General features: G+C 50.0%; 1 protein-coding gene across 1 annotated transcript in view; it reads left to right on the top strand.

Moving 5' to 3' along the window:
* itgb5 (integrin, beta 5) overlaps positions 1–24,060 on the top strand; it is a gene marked incomplete at its 3' end in the record, with an annotated part of 44,525 nt that overhangs the window by 13,379 nt on the left and 7,086 nt on the right. Inside the window, exons 10-11 of the mRNA XM_084451758.1 lie at positions 3,456–3,885; positions 22,062–22,284. Of these exons, the coding sequence (XP_084307884.1) occupies positions 3,456–3,885; positions 22,062–22,284 (653 nt within the window). The remainder of the gene's footprint in view (positions 1–3,455; positions 3,886–22,061; positions 22,285–24,060) is intronic.

Below are 24,060 nucleotides of genomic sequence, written 5' to 3'. Positions count from 1 at the left end.
GACCCTATGGAATTCTTTCCCTCACCACCTCCAGGGTCTCCCGGTCCGATCCCTTGTTTGTCAGGGTGAATGTAACGACGGGTAGGGAGATGGAGGCTGGGGGAGCTGGTGAATAGGAAGCCTCATCTCTCTATGGCCAGGGCGGTGGGCCCCACGCTGGCTTTTGTCCGTAGTGGGCGAGTGGGGGGCGGATCCGCCGTGTCGCTGTGTGGATTCGCTCCAATGGGGGTGTATAGATGGATTCACTCACTGTCAACATACATATTCAAATGAAGGAATGTCGAAATGCCAGTGCGGCAGTAGCCTGGCACGTTGGTCTGATTAAAAAAATCCCTCTAGTGAGTTCGCCGTCACCTCTGACGACCTCTTTCCAAGGCTCCCAGCGAGCACAGTATGACCCCCCCCCCCCCCATCCCCAACGAGGGGCACGGTGCCGCCCAGAGCCGGGCATCAATCAGCGTAGCCTCGCCACCGAGCCCGACGCCTGGCGCATCTCAACGACCTCACACAAAAGTAGGCAGAGAGCTGGGAGAGACCAAAGCCCGTGAAAGAACAAAGTGCATGGTAATTAATGTCAGCCGAGCCCTGCATCTCTCTCTCTCTCTCTCTCTCTCTCTCTCTCTCTCTCTCTCTCTCTCTCTCTCTCCCCCCCCTCCGCTGTGGCGGTCTCTCAAATGTACGTCTGAGATATTAGAATCCTAAGCAACCTGAGTACGTGTTGTTTGAAAGTACAGTAGACCAACATTGCTGCAGTCCTGTAAAAGGTGTCGAAAGCTGTGTGCTGAAAAAAAACTCATTAGTGCACCAGAAGAGTTAGGGTTTCAATTTCCTGTCTTATGAGGCTTTTGAACCTACATGTCACATCACATAAAACATGGTTGTTTTTATTCCAGATAAGGCCAGGCCAACGGCAACACAGCGCCTGCCCTCCCAGAATCCCCGGCTATGGGGAAGCAGATACTGCACTGCATTGTTATTTATATCTCTTGATTGTTTGAGTGTGGGTTGACCTACCACATGTTAGCACAAGGGTGCCAACTTCTGAATCAGTTCGCCGTGGTGAGGATGATTGCTCAATCACTACTGAGGCCCCTCATGTGAATCTCATCTAACGTATAAAGAAATCTGGAAATTGCCAGACAGTGACATCAAGCCCGCTGTAAGAATTAAAGCTACTTGTGTGCGTGAGTGAGTGAGTGTGTGTGTGTGTGTGTGAGTGTGAGAGTGAGAGAGAGAGTTCCAGCCTCAGGTATAGTGCTATTTTTGTATATGATTCGGCCTGTCTGCCTGTAAAACACTCCATCTCTTACGTCATGAACACACCCACACTCCCCTCAACCTTCTCATCCTTCTCTCTCTATCTCCCAGTTGCTGGTCACTTCATTCTGCCTTCCCCTGTGTTTGACAGAACTCTCTCACTGAGACGGACTGAGGTGAATCCCCCTCTCCTCCTCTCCGTCTCTTCTTCTTACCCCACACCCCCTTTCTCCCCCAGTCACCATGGGGATATAACCCCCCCTCCCCTTGTACTTTCCCTCCCTTTTACTCCAGCGCCTCCTCGTTGGCCTAACGAGCCACATGGTCGAGCAGACGGGCTTCCTCGTGACTCACATGTGCAGTAAATCCAATTCGGCCCCTCGTTAGCTCGTTAAGCGCGCCGCGCTGCCCTCGTTGCGATGCTCAGGCAGACAGGGCAAACGCCCCCCCCAAGGCCTTCCTCCGCCACGTGTCCACTCCTCTTCCTGCTCTCGGCCCGATCCCGCCTTGTTACGTTGACCAGTGGGAAATGGCTCCGGCTCACTGTTCTATCACAGCCTGTTCTGTCTTGCCTGGCCCTCTCTGAAGGTAGGGTCAAAGTTAGGGTTAGCGTTGCTTGGCGACGAGTAGAATATTTATACATTATGACAAACAAACAGTCTTGTCCTCTGTTTGTAGTGGGCACATGTTCTGCCTTTCCCTGGGACATGAGGTCTGTCTCAGCCCAGCGGCGTTGTGCTCCTTTCCCCTCATCGGTTTTCTGAGAGAAAGAGGAGAGAGGGATGAAAGATGGACGAGAAGGCAAAGGTGAAAGATGGAAAGAGCTCTTGTGGTCTTCTCGTGTTCTGGGCGGCTGGGTGAAGCTTTCTCCCCGGGGAACTCCCATCACTGCACACAGAAGCTGGTGCCAAAGTCAACTGAGAAGCCACACAAGAGACTTGAGTGTTTGTCTCTGGGCTCACCGCAAAGACTGGCTGACTGGGGGGCTCCGGAGGGTCGGTCGCTTCCCTGCGCCGCGAGCTTCAAAGCCCAGCATGTCGCCTTTCCTCTCAGCCTCCAAACCCCAGCCTCCAACCCCAGCCTCCAACCCCAGCCTCCAAACCCCAGACCCCCTGGGGTGCTTCTCTGCCGAAGGGCTCACAGGCCCCGAGTGGACAGGGGTGTGTTTTTTGCACTCATCCTCATCCTCTTGATTTATTAGACAACGCTTCAATAGGTCTCTGAACATACTCAGATATATCCCAGCTGTCTCCTTAGGGTTATAACTTTCCCGCTCCCTGAAGAGTTCTATTACGAAAGTCTGTATATTGAGAAATGTCTCCATCTGTCTCCATCTTTCTCCATCTTTCCTATGTTTTCCCTCTGTGAAACTGAACCTCTGGTCAGTATTAGTTTTTGTATGTGTGAAGCGTTGACATGAGACCGACGCGAGAGACCTACGCTTCGGCATTTTGCAGATTTAAAGCCGTGTCGGTTTAATCGTGCAAAGTCACTCCAATAACCGATCTAAATGCAATGAAACCACCAAGAATAACAGGTCTTTATTAAGAACAGGCAGTGTTTGGGGATTGCTACTTTGGCTGTTCAGCAGGGAGAAACACCCAGACGACTAGCAGGTCGTGTTGAGACAGGCTCTCTGAAGGATGGAGTTTCCCTCGCAAAGGACTTCCTTCCCTCAGAACCGTTGAATGGGTGGAGGCCTCGTGTCATCTCTACTTCACTGGCGTGTTATAAGTGTTATTAATCCACTCTGCTCCTTCCAAGCCACTTAACTCTCCTATGAACTCTCCCTTGTTCTGTGTGATAAGGACACGTATGTTAACACAACCAAGGTCAGACACAGTTCACACTCTCTCACAGTTACGGAACCCTTCTGGGAGCAGTGCTTACTGGGATATGAAGATAGATGTTATGATGTGTCTGGGTTATGACGTCCGCACACTGTAGATGGAGGATCATTTTCCACAGCTGTTCTTATTTAATCAGCTGTAATGCCATCTGTTTGTTCCGGACACCATCACATCTAAGGTCCGTCATTTGGCCGATTCAGATCAAACATCCGGTTCTTCTCGGCTCTTGTCCGATCCAAAGCACAAAGATCTTGTGCCGCTGCTACCTCATTGACTGATCAGACCTCTCTCTCTCCCTCTCTCTCTCTCTCTCTCTCTCTCTCTCTCTCTCTCTCTCCGTGTCTCCAGGTGTCCTTCAAGGTGAGCGTGGACACGGGGGACTGCCCCCCCCCCGGCACCAGGCAGAGCTTCACCATCAGGCCCGTGGGTTTCAAGGACCGCCTGGAGGTGTCGGTGGACTACCAGTGTGACTGCGGCTGCACGGGCCTGACCCAGACCAACAGCTCGCGCTGCAGCGCCGTCGGCACCTACGCCTGCGGAACCTGCCGCTGCGAGCCGGGCTACCTGGGCGCCAGGTGCGAGTGCCAGGAGGGCGAGGCGGGCAGCGCCTACCTGAGCGTCTGCCGGGAGGCGGAGGGGAAGCAGGTGTGCAGCGGCCGCGGGGAGTGCAGCTGCAACCAGTGTCTCTGCTACGAGTCCGAGTTCGGAAAGATCTACGGAAGCTTCTGCGAGTGTGACGACTTCTCCTGCGCCCGTCACAAGGGCATCCTCTGTTCAGGTGAGAGCAGAACCTCAGTGTCTGGTTCCTGGTTTGGTTTATTTGGAGGTTAAAGCACATGCAGCATATAGTCCCCCACTGGCACAAAGACACACAAAAGGAACAACAGTATAACACTCAGTAGCTATCGAGGATAAATACACAATAAAAGTCAGTGACTTATTTCCACTGTGGTCCTCTTCGGATATCGGCAAGACAAGCAAGGCAAGAAATATGAGGTGGCAACAATGAATGTTACAAATAAAACATCAAAACAAGCACTCATTAAAGGTATAAAGTCTCTATCTTTACATGTTTGCCATCAGCCACTTTTTTATTGCCACTTTAAACTGAATCTTAGTCAATCTTTTTTAGTGATGTTGGTAGACTGTTCCACACCACAGCTCCAGTGTAAGTGAGTTATGTGAGTGTGTACTGTATGAAGCACTTGAAAAAATAGATTTTTTAATCTCAACGGGTCTAAACTTGGTTAAATTCAATAAGCAAAGGTAGTTTTCCCTACTAATGTCCTAAATCTAAAAATGTTCATCTTAGTGTCATTGGCTGTGGTCCTATGGTTGTGGTAGTCACTAAACCCTGTCAAATACCTTCTGAAATAATGAGGTGCAGCATCAAAGAATATACCATGAATGAGTCTGAGCTTCCGCCCTCCATCATCAGCCTTCCAAGACCTTGTTGAGTTTAGGCGACGGCGTGGGGGGAGTTCCAGAAGGCCACTGATAAGCTTGTTCTGCGCTGTTTCTAATCTATTACTTAGTCTTTTGGAAATGTTATTGTAGCAACATGTGCTCGCAAAACCAAAATAGCTTTGGACCAGAGCGGATGTGTTAGTGTTTAGAAGTACCCCAGAGTCTGTACAACTTATCTTGGAAGTTTAATGATAAGTTCACATTGCTAATAGTCACGTTTATTCAGAAACTTATAGACGTATAGAATCATAGTATAAATTATGTTTCAATTGTACCTTTTGTATCTTTTATGAGACCGCCTGGAGAAAATGATGCATGGTTACCGGATAAAGAGAGGGTATGTTTTTGGTTTCTTGAGGTTGGGCTGTCATGTTGGAGCACAGTTAAGATTAATCTCTGGATGTCATATCAAAGTGTTTAACGAGCCACGGTGTTTGATTGCACAGGTGCAGAGTGTGGGTGGGAAGCAGCAGGGGTGTGGCTGCTTTGCCACATCTCTACCGCCGGTGTGTTTTATGAGAGGAGGTACAGCTGGCCGGTAATGGCCGCCTGCTCCACCATCTCTCTAGCCTGCAGGGCCGGCCACGCCATGTCTTTGAATATGAACCGTATTCCTGTTAACAGTGAGCCCTACCTGTGCAGGCAGGGTGTGTCTTTGTAGTTAAACACTCCTCTCGTCTCCTCAGGAAAGCTAGATCGCTCCGCTCGGGGAGGCGGGGCGGGTGTTGGCTCGCCTGATCTGAGGCGTCAAAGAGCAGCTGCTGTCAAGTGTGTGGCTGCGTTCCGAATCGCATACTACCCTACTATATAGTATGCCAAAACAGGATGTAGTATGTCCCAATACATAGTATGCCACATGCAGTATGGCAAAAATACCAGGATGTCCTACTACATCCGGTCGTATTTTGCAGTATGCAAGCCAGCAGGCTTTTCTGGCTATTCTGACCCACAATCCTGTGCACAGCGGAAATGTGCGTCACATGTGCGAGTCGCGACAGCTGTAGACGAATGTCGCGTTATGGACAGCGACGGATGTGGGCAAATTTCAAGGCGCAATGTTATGACAAGGTAGTATGTCCCAATTGGATGCCTACTGCTTGCAAAGTACGTACTTTCTAAGGGCAGCTGTAGTAGGTACTGGTAGTAAGTAGTAGAAGTATGCGATTCGGAACGCAGCCTGAGTCTCTGTCTCTGTGGGGCCTTCCTTGGCCTTAACACTGGGTGCATAAGGACCCAGGGGAGTCAGGTTGGGATGACTCAGAGCAGGGGCGCGTTCAGGATACTGCAAATGTTGAAGTGATGACGAAGTGGGAACTGTAGTGTTTTGGGTATTGAGCTGCCGCTGCGTGGGCGCGCGCCGCGTTCTCCGCCTCAATGTTCCCAGCCTGCCGGGCTCGGCGACGCCAACCCAAACAGGATCCACCAGAGGAAAGTTGAAGGGCATTCTTTGTGCACTGTTCCTCTGCCAAACGTTCATTCAGAAGAACGCGCCCCCGTAGATAGAGCCCCAAACCTGAGCTGTGTTCCCTCCGGCCGCAACACGGCCCCCCCCCCCCCCCCCTCCCCTGCTCTGTCAGACTCATCGTAGTCTCAGGTTAGCATGCTCTCCCCCGCCCCTCCCCTGCTCTGTCAGACTCATCGTCGTCTCACGTTAGCATACTCTTCCCCCCCCCCCTCCCCTGCTCTGTCAGGCTCACCGTCGTCTCAGGTTAGCATGCTCTTCCGATTTAAAGATGAATGTCAGCCACAAATCCAATGTCCGGACAGCTATGAGGTGCTGGCATCATTAGGCAGATCACCAGGCTTGCCTGCCCGGTGCAGCTAACGGCACCCCAGCCTACATACTAAACAGGCCGGCCTATTGGGTTCCTGGAACACTGGGTCCGAGCCCCGGCGGGTTGGCTGAGGAGAAGCCCCCTGGCTCGCCCCCAAAGCATGGGCTGTTCCACTAACACCACAGAAGGGTCTTTGTAACGGCGGCCTGCCCCCCCCCCCCCCCCCCCCCCCCGGGCTCCCTCGGCACAATACCGGGGCCTATCTAACTATCTATCTACTGTATACGCTGCCGGAGTGCATTTGTACGTTTCGTTCCATCAGCAAGACCCTCCGGACGGAGCGACACAAAACATCCGTTTGTTTACCGGCTGTAAACGAGGCCGGCCGTTGGGGGGGGCGAGGATGGGGGGGGGGGGGTGGGGGCGGTCATTAAATGTTAACGGTCATCATGGCTCTTCTCTCGTCTCTGGACCTCCCTCCTTCCTCAGTATGGTCGTCTGAGTCCATAATGAGTTGTTAATCGCTGTGAAGGTTCCTCTTTCCTCCTTTCACTTCCCTGGCACTCTCGTAGTCCGTTAATCGTCAGGGTGTATAAACCAGCGTTGTAAAATGAACTGCGTTTCCCAGTCACTTAAAAACCCACACGCTTTAATGTGAAGGTAGTTCTCAGCCCTGTTCTACTCAGTTCTGTAGTAAAATGCCCTGTAAACGATCTTGCTAACTGTTTGGATCAGTTCCGCTCTGCTGAGCGCGGCTCCTTCACAGGGGAGGTGGGAGGAGAGAAGCTTCTAGAACTTGGGCTGATTAACTGCTACAATGCACAGGAACTTTATTAAAACGTAAATCAGTCGGCACAGTGTCCTTAATATGTTCTCTTTCTTTAAAAAAAAGAAAATCCACTCTGACTCTCTGAGTCTGAGGTCTGGAAGTATTCATCTCGTATTATATTTTTTGTTCTGACGTGGTGTTTCGGCACGGTTGAGGTCAGCTCGTCCAATCTGACGTAGCCTAGGCACTACTCACTCGTCAGTATTGATGTGTGGCCAGGTTGTTGTTGTTGTTGTTGTTGATGTTGTCAGGCGTATGACTACAGTACATGAATGACCTCGGGGGGGCTGGGTCATCCATCCTGGGTTTGTGGAATGTTCCGCCTAGATACACACTGCATCATATGAGAAACGTGTGTAACTTAGTCTTTCATCTCTAGAAGAGACCGGGTCTCTCTCTCTGGCACGTCTCCCTCTCCTGACCTCTGAACCCTGAGCATCAGGCCTGCGGATCCTCAGTGGGGGCTGGACCTCCCCTGATTTGGATGTCGCCGGGCCAAAAGGCATGCAGGGACTCCTGCGAGGTGATTGGCTCCTGGTTAGTCAATAAAAAACATCTGTGTGTTGGAGAGGGAAGGCAGTCCGGGGCCTCTGTAGTAAACTTGGTCAGAGGTTAGAGGAAAGCCCTTTTTAACAAAACACATCTTTACAGAATTTATACTTTACGAAACTCAACAGCTGGTGAACCTCTAAGGTAGCGTCACGTCTAAATGTGCCTGTTCTATATTTAGTGAACGAGGTTTTACCTGTGATATTCCTGTTCCTTCACTTGACCTCACACACTGTCTGTTTTTGTTTTGCGTTCTGGCGAGACCTCCTCTCTCCGGGGAGGACGGGGTCTCGGCCGGGACCCCGCTCTGCTGCTCTGAGGCTGTGGTCTCACCGGGGAGAGGCCGGCCGAGCCACCGCAGCTCCTGTCTGCACAGCCTCTCCTTTCTGGCCTCTACTCTCTGGCCTCTGTCTCCACAGCCTCTCCTCTCTGGCCTCTGTCTCCACAGCCTCTCCTCTCTGGCCTCTGTCTCCACAGCCTCTCCTCTCTGGCCTCTGTCTCCACAGCCTCTACTCTCTGGCCTCTGGCTGCACAGCCTCTACTCTCTAGCCTCTGTCTGCACAGCCTCTACTCTCTGGCCTCTGTCTCCACAGCCTCTTCTCTCTGGCCTCCTCTGGACCCCAGGCGGGGCCGCTGAGTCAGCACCTCCGCTAAGGGGCAACACTTTAAAGTAGCAGATTATCTGATCGTATTTACAATAAGCCTCTTCCATTGACCTGCTGTCTCCTTGCTGAGCGCCCAAGACGGCCGTGTGTGTGTGTGTGTGTGTGTGTGTGTGTGTGTGTGTTCTGCTCACTCATCGTTCTCCCGTATGTTTTGAGTGATTATCTAGCGATACGGGAAGCTATCTCTGCTCCAGGTTCTGTAATCTCCCACAGCTGACTGTGTGTGTGTGTGTGTGTGTGTGTGTGTGTGTGTGTGTGTGTGTGTGTGTGTGTGTGTGTGTGTGTGTGCGCGCGCGCGCGCGGGGCCTCGCAGTGACAGAGTGCAGGTAGATGCCGCTGCGGAGGTGAACTGTCGGCGTGCGACTTTCTCCGAAGTCTGCCGTCCTGTTCTGACGTCTCGTTCTTCACCCAACACTGTCGGAGAGCTGGAATCTCGACCTTTGACCCCGCGGGTATTGGCATGTGTCCTCAGATCACCGGGGCGGTCAGGAAGGGAAGACCGGTCCCGTGGTGTGACCAGTGGGCGCCCAGAGAGAGGGGGTTTCTGGGTACGCGGTGTGAGGGCTTCCTGTCAGCGAGCCGTCCAGCGCTGCTCGGCGGGGGGCTGGACGCTGCTGATTGGACGGCATCATTAGTCTGCCCCCTGTGGACGCTGTTGATTGGATGGAATCATTAGTCAGCCTTGGAGCTAGCGGCTCTGACAGCCAGGAGACACGGAGCGTCTCACTGGGACTGCAGGAGAGTTGAGGTAGGAGGTAGACTTTGAGGTGTGTGTGTGTGTGTGTGTGTGTGTGTGTGTGAGTGAGAGAGAGAGAGAGAGAGAGAGAGAGAGAGAGAGATGGGGGGAGGGGGGGGTGCCATCTGATCCTGTGTTCACACAGACTCTCTGTCTGTCTTTCTAATGCTATCTTATCCTGTGTTTGTAGCAAGGTCAGCAAGGCGGCCCTGGGGCGTGTGTGTGTGCGCGTGCGTGCGTGCGTGCGCGCGCGTGCGTGTGCGCGCGTGTGTGTGCGTGGCCTGGATATGCGTGGACGTGGCCTGGATATCTACAGGGTGATGTAAGTGCAGACAGACAGGTCGGGTATGGAGAGAATTAGGCTTTGACATCTAGCTCTATGAAAAGGACTTCCAAATTTCAATGTAATGTGTACGGATGGTAGTGTGCACACTTGGTAGTGTGCACGCTTGGTAGTGTGCACGCTTGGTAGTGTGCACGCTTGGTAGTGTGTACGGATGGTAGTGTGCACGCTTGGTAGTGTGTATGGATGGTAGTGTGTACGGATGGTAGTGTGTACGGATGGTAGTGTGTACGGATGGTAGTGTGCACGCTTGGTAGTGTGTATGGATGGTAGTGTGTACGGATGGTAGTGTGCATGCTTGGTAGTGTGTACGAATGGTAGTGTGTACGGATGGTAGTGTGTACGGATGGTAGTGTGTACGGATGGTAGTGTGTACGGATGGTAGTGTGTACAGATGGTAGTGTGCACGCTTGGTAGTGTGTACAGATGGTAGTGTGCACGCTTAGTAGTGTGTACGGATGGTAGTGTGTACGGATGGTAGTGTGTACCGATGGTAGTGTGCACGCTTGGTAGTGTGTACGGATGGTAGTGTGCACGCTTGCGCGAGTAAGTGTGTGGTGTCTTTCGTTTTTTCTTCACAGCATAACACGGTCATGCATGCAAGGACAAGTCGTGTGTGAAAGCTATTGGCTGTCTCTGACGAGGCCTCGGTAAACCTTGGCTCTGGGCTCCCCTACACACATCTGCTGTGGGTTCTGGGTAACAGTGTAACCGCTGGGCTCTGTGCACCAGAAATAGCCTGGCCTCATTTTCCAGACGTGCACACGTTTCCCCCACAAAAAGCCTTTTCTCCCCGTATATAAATCTGCAGCCTCAGAGCCCTGTATACAGAGAGGGTGGATGGAAGGGGTAAGTGGGAACATGTGTGTTTATTAATGTGTGTGTGTGTGTGTGTGTGTGTGTGTCTTCCGTGTGTGCGTGTGTGCAAACGTGTCTGGCATGAATGCTGTGACTGTGCTTTATAGCACGAGAGAGACTTTGTCAGGCCTTCTGAGGGATAAGAATATCTCGTCATGATTGGTCCAAATTTTAGAATAGATCCAGGTTTTACACTTCAAGTAGCACCCAACACTTACCAGAGGGGATCCTGAACACCCGTATATTTTAACTGAATAAAGTCTCCCTGTTGTAGATGGGAGGCAGAGGAGGGGAGAGGTGAGGAGAGGTGAGGGGAGGGGAGGGGAGGACAGGAGAGGGTGAGGAGAGGGTGTGGAGAGGTGAGTTGATGAACCGTGGGTTCCGTTGGCATCCTGACGTTCTCCGTCTCTGTAGAACCAGCTTGCCGGTATTCGCTGAGGGATTAGCGGGGGAGAGTGTGAGAAAATACCAAACTAGAACCTGGACAAGTTGAAACAGGGATTAAACTTTAAACGTCTCAGTCGCCATCTCACAAATATGCGTGTAACTCCAGCTCCCTAGCAGCAGGCGATACCAGGAGAGACCAGGAGATACCAGGAGGGTACAGACCAGGAGATACCAGGCCAGGAGAGGGATGTCAATCTGAGACGGGAGCTGCAGCTCGATCTCAGACTCTATAACGCTGAGCAGTTCGTTAAGTGTTTCGGCGCAGTTGTTCCAGAGTAAATTACTTTTATTTGTTGTGAGTTGAACACACAGCAATTAGTGAAGCTGGTGTGGGTTAATGTTTGGCAGGCAGCCCAACATGCTCTCACTACAGAGCAAGCTGGGGTGCTCGTTAGGTGGATGTGAATCACCTCGAATATTAGATCAGGTCATTGGAATTATATTTAACGTAAGAATAGATTCCTCACAACAGGCTGTAGGTATTTTGGGTCTTATCCTCTACAGTACATAGCTACAGTATGTAAGTGTTCATAATTGGGCTGAATGTTGGCCCTCACAGTACGATACGTATCACGATACATGGATCACGATGCGATTATCACGATACATTGTGATACAATGCATATCGCGTTACATTGCAATACTCGACATAATTTACTGAAAATGTAAAACTAGAGCTGAGAATAAAACTCAATCGTCCGCTCACGTTTAAAGCATGAATAATGAATCGATGATTCAATTCTATCTTTCATATTGAATCTTTATCTATTCCCTGTCTTTTTCTGTATATTTTCCTTGTGCTTAATATATATTTTAATGTATTGATACAAGGGGCTGGAAAATCTATACAGTATTGTGGAAAGAAATATTGCAATACTCGGCTGTATTGATTATTTTGCTCAACCCTGGTTCATATAAATCTGTTTTTCTCTGAGCCTATTGAAACCCATACTAGACGGATCTTGTACAGAGGTGTTGAACAAAACCATAAAGACACTAGCTGTCCTGAGCAGCCCTGGGGTAAAGCAAACACTGGATAACACCTCTCCATTCCTCCCTTCCTCTCCCTACCTCTCTCCCTCTCTCTACTGTACCTCCCTTCCTCTCCCTCTCCCTACCTCTCTCCCTCTCCCTACCTCCCTTCCTCTCTCTACCTCCCTTCCTCTCCCTACCCCCTCTCTCCCTCTCCCTACCTCTCTCCCTCTCTCTACTGTACCTCCCTTCCTCTCCCTCTCCATACCTCCCTTCCTCTCCCTACCCCCTCTCTCCCTCTCCATACCTCCCTTCCTCTCCCTACCTCTCTCCCTCTCCATACCTCCCTCCCTCTCCATACCTCCCTTTCTCTCCCTACCTCTCTCCCTCTCCATATCTCTCTTCCTCCCTACCCCCTCTCGCCCTCTCCCTCTCCATACCTCCCTTTCTCTCCCTACATCCCTTCCTCTCCATACCTCCCTTTCTCTCCATACCTCCCTTTCTCTCCCTACCTCCCTTCCTCTCCCTACCCCCTCTCTCCCTCTCTCCCTTCTCCCCTCTCCTCCCTCCCTCCCTCAGACGAGACTGAACCTGACCATGATAAAGACCTGGGTTGCATTCAAGGTTGTCTTATGTGTTAACATGTGTTAACATCACGGTTGAATTTGTGTAGATCTGCAGTAGTTCTTTAGGAGACCCGTCATAAGTACTTATGGATCTGATTATGTGGAACCACCACACAGCCTTGAACACAAGTCTGTTCTCTCTTTAGGGTGGCCTGTGAGCTCCTGGTTCTATGATATACTGCAGGTACAAGTCGCACCACACACCTGTCATGTAGTACAGGGTAATAAAACATGTCTGTCCTGCAGGTGGGCTGTGCTTTGCTATTCTATGCTGGGCTGAGCTATGCTGGGCTGGGCTGAATTGTGGGTGATTCTCCACACCAGTGATGATACATTAGTGTGATACGTGACAAGAAACATAAATATTTAGTGATACGTGACAGAAGAAGGGGGATCAATGGAGCCGCCTTCTCTGTGTCCCATTGTTCAACTGTCGTAGAGACGCAATCAGGTCCTTCAACGCAGTCACCGCTGCAGGCCTGCTCTGTTCACTTCAAAACACAGACCACAGGCATGTCATGGGACAGCTATCTGGCGTTAGCTGGGGCCTCTAGTACAGCAGCCATGCAGGGCGGTGAGTAGTAGGAATCCATACCCCACTACGACTCACAGGACTGCTGACCTGAACCCTGACTTCACAGCTGCAGAGATTGGCAGAAGGCTTCAACTTTCTTGTCATTTTGGATAAAAGCGTCTGCTAAATGACTAATGTAATGTAATCCGTGCAGCAGTGGCTACAGAAAGGACTACATCCATGAGCCTCTCTCACGACTAGGTTCACTGAGCTTTCACACCTGACCGCTAGTGAATAGTTACGAGAAAGGATAGAGAGAGAGAAAAAGAAAGAGATCGAGTCCGAAGATTTAAGGTATTTGTTTTTCATTTTGAGGGCTCTGCATCTCTTCTGACAACTAACTTGGGTAAGCTGGTGGGGGGCTCTGTGCTAGTGGGTTGGGTAAGCTGGTGGGGGGCTCTGTTGGGGGGCGTTGGTGGGGGTCTCTGTGCTAGTGGGTGGTGTCCAGATGTTCTAGCCCTATAGGCAGGGGCAGCCTCCAGCTTTGCACTCCGAACTGGAATTGCCTGAGATATATAGAAACAGCTGTCCAAATGCAGCCAAGGGATTTTTGGAGGCATGGTGAGTAGCCCCTAGGCACCTCAGAACGCTATAGCACCGAACACTGATGGAGGAACATTTATCCCTCTCTCTCTCTCTCTCTTTCTCTCTCTCTCTCTTCCACCCCCCCCCCCCCCCCCCCCCCCCGATTATTTTCCTGTCTCACCGCTGTGATCGAGTGCTCGTGGCAGGGTGCTAGTAGCAGAGATGATGTGATACTAGTGCTAGTAGCAGAGATGATGTGATACTAGTGCTAGTAGCAGAGATGATGTGATACTAGTGCTAGTGGCAGAGAAGCCCTTGAGGCCGTGCCTCAGTGGGTGTTGAGGGTGCGGACTGAGGGATCTGTGTGTCAGAGAGCATGTCTGTTCATGATCCTGCTCCAGACAGCAGGAGATGGTGTTGGGACTGCCATGTCTGGGAAATACCTGGACGTTTGAAAGACGTTTGTTTCTCTTCCAGTTAAACGTAGTTTCTTGTAGGCGCGGTTTTAAGGGTTGAATGCATACACACACACACACACACACACACACACACACACACATTGGGGTGTGTCTGAATACTTACTCAGCAGTGTACAGTAACCATCAACCAGCACACAAATAGCAGTTAATAGGCAGGTTACCCCAACGACCTCAAACCACCGCCTCTGCTCACAGTAGTGAACACACAGTATGTACTTGAGCTCAACGCTGAATCTTTACAGGCCATTGAGAGTGCTTACAGTACGCGGGACAGTGCTGAGACAGCCGTCTAGAGGGACCCTGACCCAGAGGTGCACATTATTGTCATGCTCTGACTGGACAATAATAGCTGTTATGTGTCATCCATGTGGTGTTTGTCAAGGCTGTCAATAGCTGTAGTTAACATATCCTGCTCCTTGAGGTTTTAATAGGGCTTAGGAGCTCTGCGCCAGATGTTTGACGGAGGTCAGTGGTTTCCATCCGTGAACATTGTATCAAATCTTTCTTGTATTGGTTTTGACTCGCTGTCACCAGACATTCTGTAGCATGTTGGTTATAATATCCGTAATAGTAATAATAGTATCAATTTCAGGTCATATTGGAATTGTATGTGGATTAAGTAGATGGCATATAGCTATTTTAGTTCTTGTTCCGTTCTTGTCTCATTATTCGTACTGACTGACCGATTCTTCTCTGATGCTGTCGACCAGCGCTTGGCTCAGTGTAGAACAGAGAGCTTGTCCTGGCCTGCAGACTTCTGCCCTCAGATGTATCAGTAGCATTTCTGGGAGCCTGGAGGGAGAACTAATCGCTCATGTCCAATAAACACACACACAGGAGCAGGCTCAAACACAAGGTTGGAACAGCTATGCAGCTGGGAACTGTTAAAAGGTATGATGGATGAGTCGAACAGACTACACCACTCACTCACTCACTCACGCGCAGACAACCCTGTCACACCACACCAGTTTCTCAAAGGCATTCATTCTGTCATTCCGTTGTTAGCTGTGGATTTTCACTTTGTAATAAAACAGGGATTGCATTCGGGGCAAAGTCACATTTTCGGAAGCAAAAACTAGATGAGGTTTAAAACCGTTGTCCCCTCCCCCAGGCAGCAGCACAACATCTGAGGTCAAGGTCTGAGCATGGTTGACCCTGTCTGCTGGCTCTGTTGTGTCTCTGATCTGCTGTATCAGCTGGGGTCTGGGCTGCTCTGCAGACGGCAGCTACTGTTAGTAACGAGACTCGGGCTAGGAGACGACGTAGGGAAAGAAGAAATAATACCGGAATATTTGTGGTTTTACTCTCATGCAACGTTTCTGGGGCGGCTGTAGCTCAGTTGGTAGAGCGGGTCGTTCAGTGATCGAAGGGTCAGTGGTTCGAATCCCAGCTCCGACTGTCCACATGTCGAAGTGTCCTTGAGCAAGACACCTAACCCCAAATTGCTCCCAATGAGCAGGTTAGCACCTTGCATGGCAGCTACCGCCATTGGTGTGTGAGTGTGTGTGTGAATGGGTGAATGAGAGGCCATTGTAAAGCGCTTTGAGTGCCGCTAAGGTGGAAAAGCGCTATATAAGTTCAGTCCATTTACAACGTTTCGACCGAGAAAACACAATTGTTAGTCAAGCAGGCCTATAGCCACCGTGTTTACAGAAGCATCTGACTGTCAACGTGTTGAGATTTCACAGAGCTTTGAATTCCACTCCAGTTGTTTATATGGTTTTCGCCTTATCATGCAACTATGGGTTCTCTCTTTTTGGGGCTGGTGCTGCTGACAGTGTGCTGTCGCTTGTGTGTGTGTGTGTGTGTGTGTGTGTGTGTGTGTGTGTGTGTGTGTGTGTGTGTGTGTGTGTGTGTGTGTGTGTGTGTGTGTGTGTGTGTGTGTGTGTGTGTGTGTGTGTGTGTGTGTGTGTGTGTGTGTGTGTGTGTGTGTGTGTGTGTGTGTGTGTGTGTGTGTGTGTACGCGTCTATGTGCACGTGTCTCTGTGTGTGGGTGTTTCCGTGTGTATATGTGTGCAAAGAGGGAATTGAGTGTACTCTTGAGAATGTGACCCTGTGTCTCAATGAGATTACCTTTATAAATAAAGCAAAATACTTCTCTTTTTTTTAAGTGCTCAGCACTTCAGACTTCAGACATCTTAGCATAAGCGTAGACTGAGGTCACAACTGATGCAAGGCATGCTGGGAAAAGAACCCTGTTTACCTTGGTTCCAGCCGGTGCACAATAGAGCAACGAAAGAGAAAAGTCACTTCTCTAGCCAGCTCTTTGTGACAAACCAAGAGCCTCTGTGTCATAGAGTATAATCTAATTTAGAAAAACAGGTAATTAAGGTGTGCGGTTATGGTGGTGTATTGTTATGCTGTCAAAGCCTCCGTCAGATCTAGCGCCATGGTTGACTGGTACAATAGATGGGCCTTTCGTCCAGCCCTTTGAAATAGATTGACAAAGCATGTTCTTTGCCATTTAATTAGATTAAAGGCTTGTCATATAACAGGCTATGCCTTCTGTTCCGCATAGACTAGCGAGTGAGTATGTGTGTGTGTGTGTGTGTGTGTGTGCGTGTGTGCGTGCGTGCGTGCGTGCGTGCGTGGGTGCGGGTGCGGGTGCGGGTGCGGGTGTCTAGCCATTGCCATAGACTGAAACTATGTACACATACGTCTCCCTCCATCTGTCACGCAAAGCTAACTCAAACATTTGAAATACTTAGGGTGCGCTTGGTTAAAGGCACCCAAAAGGGGCGGAGTCTGCACAGCAGCCCATCTTAATCCAGCACACCGAGGATTTCAGGTATTTGAAGCGCATATATCTGGTTCCCCACAGGCCTGTCGGTTCTCCACTGTCCTGAGAGCAGGAAATAAGCCTAGATTTCCTGTTGCGTATGGGGGCCGTGTCAGAGGGCATGTTTTCCATAGGAAGGGACACACACACACACACACACACACACACACTCATCCATCCCACTCCTCCAGGACACGGTCATGCTGACTCTCTGGATGGAGTTTCTCAGTATTAGTTTGGGGGGGTGGGGGGGACCCCCCAGACCTCTCAGTGCTGCCTGCAGTCTGGATATGCCAGAGAGCTGCTACATCACCAGGGTTGTTGAGTTCCCCGGGTCACTGCTCTGACCCTGCACTCTTTAGTGATGGATATATGACTGCACATGCTGGAATGCAGGTTGTGTGAGGGCACGGTGCATCTTCACTGTTCATATCGTCTGCTTAATGAGAGGATTACATTTTAAGCCATGATCCAGTAAGAACAGAAAAGAAAAAAAGCTTTGATGTTTACATAAAAGAGGGATGAAGAATAAAAAGCCAGGGGGGGTAAAAGTTGAAACCTTCTGCCAATCTCTGCAGCTGTGAAGTCATGAGCTGCTTGACAGGGGGGACAGCTGGACATAATCAATTGACCCCCCCTTATGTTTCTCTCTCTCTCTCTCTCTCTCTCTCTCTCTCTCTTTCACTCTGTCGTGAGAACAACAGAGGATTCTGGGTCGAGCAGAACTTTGGACGCAGCAGACAGGAAATATTTGGAAACCGATGCAAGCCAGCAGCAGTTACTTACGCCAGACTTCAGGAATAACTAGTCCAAGAAACCTTATTTTCATTTTGGCAACGTCTTTATGAAACGGCCTGCTTGTGTTTACCTTCCCTCCTGTTTGTTTTAAAGCTCACTCCATCTCTCTAACACGTTCATACATTACGGCCTCAGTGTACAGTAACACATCCTACAGTGAGGCATTATTCACTCAAATAAGTCACATTCATCCAGCATTCCAGCAATTCTTTTTTCACACATAATGATGACATATTCATCCCACCCTGAAGTCAGCCAATCACACGTCTCATACTCAACCCACTCCCTCCCACGCTGAAGTCAGCCAATCACACGATCTCATACTCACACTCCTGTGTTTCACCTGGCCGGCAGCCACATACATAGAGTTGGCAAGTCTGCTTATAATACGTGACTTTGGGCCTCTTTTTGCTAGAAGTCACTTGGGAAAATTGCGGGTTGTGAGTTTTTGGGCTTGTTTTAAAAGATGGTTGCTTGTTTTGAAATCTAACAAGCGATGCAATGCATTGATTCACACACGGCTTCTCAAGCTTGCGCACGAGCACGGCTCTGCTGACGAGCTGATGAAGTATTATTAGCTTTTTATTTTGGGCTTGTTTTTGAAGCTGCTTATTTATCTCTCGAGAGTTGGCAACACTCCCACATACACATCCTGAGGGTTGGGCTCAACCTCTTTGGTTCCCCCCAAAAGGAGAGACTACCTCCGACCCTGGGGGAGACGGCAAGATGAGCAGACACTAGCGAGCTCCCAACCCGAGGGACGCCCCCACCCCGAGAGACGCCCCACCCTGAGGGACGCCCCCACCCCGAGGGACGCCCCCCCCCCCCCGAGGGACGCCAAGTCCTCTCTTACCAAGCTGCCACTTTAGGACTGGCTTAATTACCCCGCCTCTCTCTCTTCCAGCCCTCTGTCAATCCTTCTCTCTCTCTTTCTCTCTATCTATCTGTTCCAGCCTTCCCTCAGTCCGCTCCATTTCAAGAATCACACGGGGCAAATCAGTTAAATCAGTTGTTTGTCGGATATGCACTCTCTCTCACACACATTGATGCATAAACACAAACTAGATTAGAGAAGCAGATGAGGTGTCTGTGCGTCAGGACCCGTTTGAACACAGTATCCGCCCTGCAGACTGGAAGCCATCCGTGGTCAGATCCAGTATTCAGATGTTGAAGAGGGCATTACCCACCTCGCCCTTCAGACGGATCCTGCCGCTCCCAGTGCAGCTGAGGTGAATCGGTTAAACTCCCTCATGCCGTGGCGGTGGTGGCGGTGATTACTGGAGGCCATCACACGTTTTTGTTGTTGTTGTTGTTTGTTGTTGTTGTTGTTTTTCCTCAATCTATTTTTGGATTTTATCCCATTTTCACATTTGGGGTGGTAACCAATTGACCCTGACATAGTGTCCAATTACTCCCTACTAATTGTGTGCCGGTCGGTGATGCGAAAGAGAGAGACAGCTCGTTGACTCTCAGCTCGCGACCGTAATTTCGACACCAGACGGGGTCGCTGTAGCGTGACGAACCCTTGAGCCGAGATGAAGCTAACCCACCCTCCCTACGGGAGCCGGCCGTACTCGAATCTGGCAACATCCTGGTCACCCCGGTGGGCGCCTGCACCGAGACACGGGGCATTAGACCGCTACACCCCCACAGACCCCAGGAGAACATGTTCTTTGTAAGTCAGAGGAGCCAAGATGGAACCCTAGCGAGGGAGGGAGCAATACTGACGAATGTTTGGGCCGTCTCCTGAGGACACGTGTTTGGGCCGTCTCCTCAGGACGCGTTCCCAGGCCTCGGTGACTCAGCGTGGACGGAGCAGGACCAGACGGTAGGCGGGAGGCCCCAGTAACGGGCTGTGGTGGCAGGCTTGCCGGCAGCCTTGGGGACAGGCAGTCACTCTGGATTAGGGTGTGGCGTTATGACACTCAACCGCTGGGATTTACTATGTGAACGGGCTCAACTTTTCCACCTCTTAAAAAAACAAAACATGCTCCTCTAGTCCAATCTAGTAATGGATTTGAAGGAATTTAGCGTTCGTGTGTGTCAGTCAAAAACATGCTACTTGACTTTTACGGTACATTATATTGCATATCATCCTCCAGTCACTGATAACTGTAGTTCACTTCTGTTGGACTTGCTTTACTAACTCCACTCTGTCCCTCTCTGTGAGAGAACGCAGTTAAACTGTCGTCTGTTTACTCTTCAGCGTCAGTCTCCCCAGTTCCCCAACCTGGACCTGATTATATTGGCTGATTGACATGTTCCATCTATCCTTTAGACACGGAGAACATCCCCTCTCAGACAGACAGATAAACAGACATGAGTGATTTAGTTACTCCCTCCATCCTCCTGTCAGTCTGCATCCATCTGCATTATAACACAGGACGCTCTGGAATACTTTATCTGGACCAGCTAGAGGGAGTGTACTATTGGCCCATAGACCAACCAGCACACCCCTGCTTCAACTAAACAGGATTGTTATATATATGTTTATACAATACATGTTTATATATATTTATTTTAGTTTTTTTTAGTTTTTGTTATTTTTGTTGTGAGAGCTATTCTATTGTTACAAACGGCTATATATAGCTGTGTGTAACAATAGAATAACGCACAACAAAAGTCCCTTTCTCAGATCAGAAGAACTTTTATAGGGTTCCAAGCAGCATATGAAGCTGAGGAGGGTTTGGAACCGTAGAGTACATAGAACCTTTTGGGGTGGGTTCTTCTGTTACAAATGGTTTTATATGGCTTGTTACCTTGTTGTGGGGCTGCATGAGAGACACTGGCCATGCTAGAACCCCTGCTGTCTGTTCTGTGAAGTTTATAATAAAACCTGCCTAATCCCTAAGGAATTCTGCAGCCGTTGTGGAGAGTTCACACCTGGGTTGCATTAGGGTTCCTACGCTAGATTAGCCTAAACCAGGCTTCTCTCTTAAAGAGGAGTTTGAGAAAGTTCTCACGCCAGTCACCGGGCTGACCATCCTACACTGAGATGAACATTACAGGTGCAGAATCTTTCTATGAAGGAGACATCCTGCTTTTTACTGCAGCTCCGATTTCCTTCGGTAACGCTGTTGGAGTTCTGACCTGTGAGGAGGAGGAGGAGGAGGAGGAGGAGGAGGAGGAGGAGGAAGGTTCTCCTCTCTACCCCAGTAACCAGTCAACTTCGCGGTTCCTCAATTCCTCCCACTTTGGTAACAGTGGTGTCTAAGTGGGCTGTGCGGGACGTTCCTACTCTTAAACCTAGCAGCCTAACCCAATTTCAGCGGCCATTGGGCTTTGTTATATAGTGATGGGGCGTATTCCGGGCACCCCCTCCAGGAAGCCTGTATCTACCAGCTGGGCTGACTCCTCTCTGGCCCTCACCTACCTGCTTCTGCCTCTCAACCTCTGGACTGTCTTCGGTCTGCTAAAGCACGTTATTTAGTGTCAAGTCAACATATTTCTCAAGCTGGCATGGTATTTTACGTTTTATTTTTTTAATGTTTTAAATAACAGCCAAGTTGAACACAACACTTGTGTTTTGTTTTGAGTGCAGCCGTTAATGAATGTGTTCATTGTGAACGTCTTGGAACAACTGGTGTGGAGCAGGCCTGTCTCAGGGATGAGACCCTGGTTCCAGCTGTTCTTCCCTATCATCAAGGCCTCCTTTTGTCTCTGAGCAGTGTGGCCGGGCTTGGGGGGGGGGGGGGGGGGGGGGGAGGTTGTTTGAACAGTAATTATCTCCCCTACTGAGCTGTGACATCACACCCCCAGGAGCGGCTGGCCTCGAGGCTGCTTCCGATGCAGATGAGCCTGGGTTCTGCTGGAGTTGGTCGAAGTCCCAGTTGTCGGTATTATCTCTGGGGCTGGAGATCCTGCTGTGGCTCTCCAGCTGGCCGGGCGGGAGGCAGTTGTTCACGACAGGAGGACAGGAAGGTCGAGAGGCCTTTATCCGAGGATACAGCTTCTCTAGTTCGTTAGTCTGGCTGATGCTCTGCCATTAGGTTTTAGAGAGATTAGGTCGCTTTGTGTATTGTTGTGTAAAGATCATTCAAGATTCAAGAGATTCAAGATTTCCTTTATTGTCATTGTAACATTGCTGGTACAACGAAATTAAAACACACCTAACGGGGCTCCAATAATAAAATAGAAAAGATAAATAGATAGATAAATAATAAAATACTTAACTCTCATTGACTTGTCATTGACTCTAGCTTGGGTATTATTACTAAATTCTGTAATTCGCAGTTCTACCCAGAGTAGACAAACATACTCCAGAAGCTTGCTCGATCGCCTTGTTGAGAGGGGTCAGGGAAGAATTTTTACAGCTCACTTATCTGGCCCCCGGGTGATTACTGTTTTTTTGCTTCCCTCTGGAATATGTAGAGAGTGGGTCGTATGCCCACCTCCCTTGTTCTCTGTAAAGCGCATTGTGTTGCCTCTGGGTATGAAATGCGCTATACAAATAAAGCTTTGATTGATTGATTGATTGACCCAAACATTAGTTTGATCTTGCTGACTGGCTGGTCCCTCTCCTCCCTCCTCAGGTCACGGAGACTGCCACTGTGGCGAGTGTAAGTGTCATGGCGGCTACATCGGGGACAACTGTAACTGCTCCACCGAGACGTCTTCCTGCGTGTCGGACGACGGGCAGATGTGCAGCGGGCGTGGCACCTGTGCGTGCGGCCGCTGCCAGTGTACGGAGCCCGGGGCCTTCGGAGACACCTGCGAGAAATGCCCCACCTGTCCGGACGCCTGCGGGACCAAGAGGTAGGAGACAGAGAGACAGGAGACGGACCCCAGGGGGCCAGGCCTAATGCCCTACAGACTCAACTAGAAAGGGTGCTTTATAGAACCCCTTGAAGTCATCTTTTATATTTTATATAGAACCATTTTCAAATCTGAAAGAGAAGTTTAGGGTTTTAAACGGCACCTTAAGGAGCTGAAAATGGTTCCATCTGGAATCTTGGGGTTCTGCATGTAACCTTTTTTTCAGAGGGTACTTTTACTGTGACAAATGGTTCTACAGTATATAGCACCCCTGGTTTAGAGTGCACAGTCTAAAGGATGAACTTTGACCCCACCCTTTAATTTAATACCTTCCAGACAAGGAATGCCAAACAGAAAGGGACTAGTCAATTAAGATGGCGGAGACTTGCTGTAGCTCACTCGCTATAGTCCATGCAATTCACTGCTTGTGTGGGTAAGACTTCAGTAAGAGAGGTAGATCTTTGGGTGGGAAGAAGCAGAGGACGAACAAGAAAGGCTGTAGACCAAGAAACCACGGTAGTTTGATTGGCCTGTACTGAGCCACCATGACCAAGGTCAAACCACTCCTTTTAGTCAGGGACCAGCGAGGAGAAAAACGTGTATAACTCAAACTCTATCTCTGCCATGAAAGACAAGAGCCATAAGAAAGATGTCCGTCAAGATAAGTCCCATTCCGTTGGTGACCTGGAGGAGTGAAAGGCTTGACCCTCTCTCCTCCACCTCGTCAGTCAGTCGTGCCACCAGCGCCTCTGTGTGTCTCCGGAGTCCGGACAGCAGCCTAGTCCAAGGAATGTTCTGTTCTCCTCATAATCACAAAAAATCCACCCTCTCAAATAAGTTTAACTGCTTGTTTTAGTGCAATGAACGCGTTTCAGCCCTCTTGCCTTCGTCAACGTTGTTTTGTTTTTTTTTGTTTGTTTTTTTAATTGTGAGTGTGCTATATATGCTTTGTACAGCCCTCTTCATAGCAGACTCCCCAAGACGACACATGGCTCTCATTTTAGGCGGGTAAATGGTGACTTCCATTCCCTCTCTCCAGGACTGTTTTCAAACCACATACAGGAAGATGTTCTGTGATGAAATTGATTAATACACAGACTCTGTCTCCGCCTACATCTCCCAAGTGCATTGATGACGTCGTCCCGACAGTCAGCGTTAGGAATTTACCAGACCAAGAGCCGTGGGTGAATGGTGATGTCCATGCTAAGCTCAGAGCACGGTCCTCTACTAGCTCTTGGGACCTGAAGGCCTTGAGGCAGTCCAGATATGACGTACGGAAAGCCATCGGAGATGCTTAAAGAGCCTACAGGGACGAGTGGGAGTTCCGACCACAGACCCATGTGGTGTGAACGATGCTCCATCACAGACTACAAAGGGAGAAATAGCAGTGATGCCGAGCCCGCCACCTCTCTTCCCGACGAGCTCAACGCCTTTTACGCACGGTTCGAGGCGAGTAACACCATCCCTAGTGTGAGACTTACTCAGGACCAGGATGACTGCTACCTGTCCCTATCTATACCCTCGGAAGTCACTAGCTGGCCAAGGTCTTCTCCTCTCTATTCAACCCCTCCCTGAACCAGTCTGTCTCCACCTGCATCCAACAGACAACCGTTTTCCCCAGACCAAAGTAACCTTCCATCACCTCAAACACCTAGTTGCCTTGAATGACTACTGCCCCATAGTACTGACCTCCATCATCATGAAGTGCTTTGAGCGGTCACCTTGGACCCCCATCAATTCGCATGCCACCCCAACAGACCTACGGACGACGCCGTC

This window comes from Borostomias antarcticus (assembly GCF_949987555.1).
Source record: "Borostomias antarcticus genome assembly, chromosome: 17".
In the NCBI taxonomy this organism is placed as follows: Eukaryota; Metazoa; Chordata; class Actinopteri; order Stomiiformes; family Stomiidae; genus Borostomias; species Borostomias antarcticus.
This window is presented reverse-complemented; position numbering and strand designations above follow the sequence as displayed.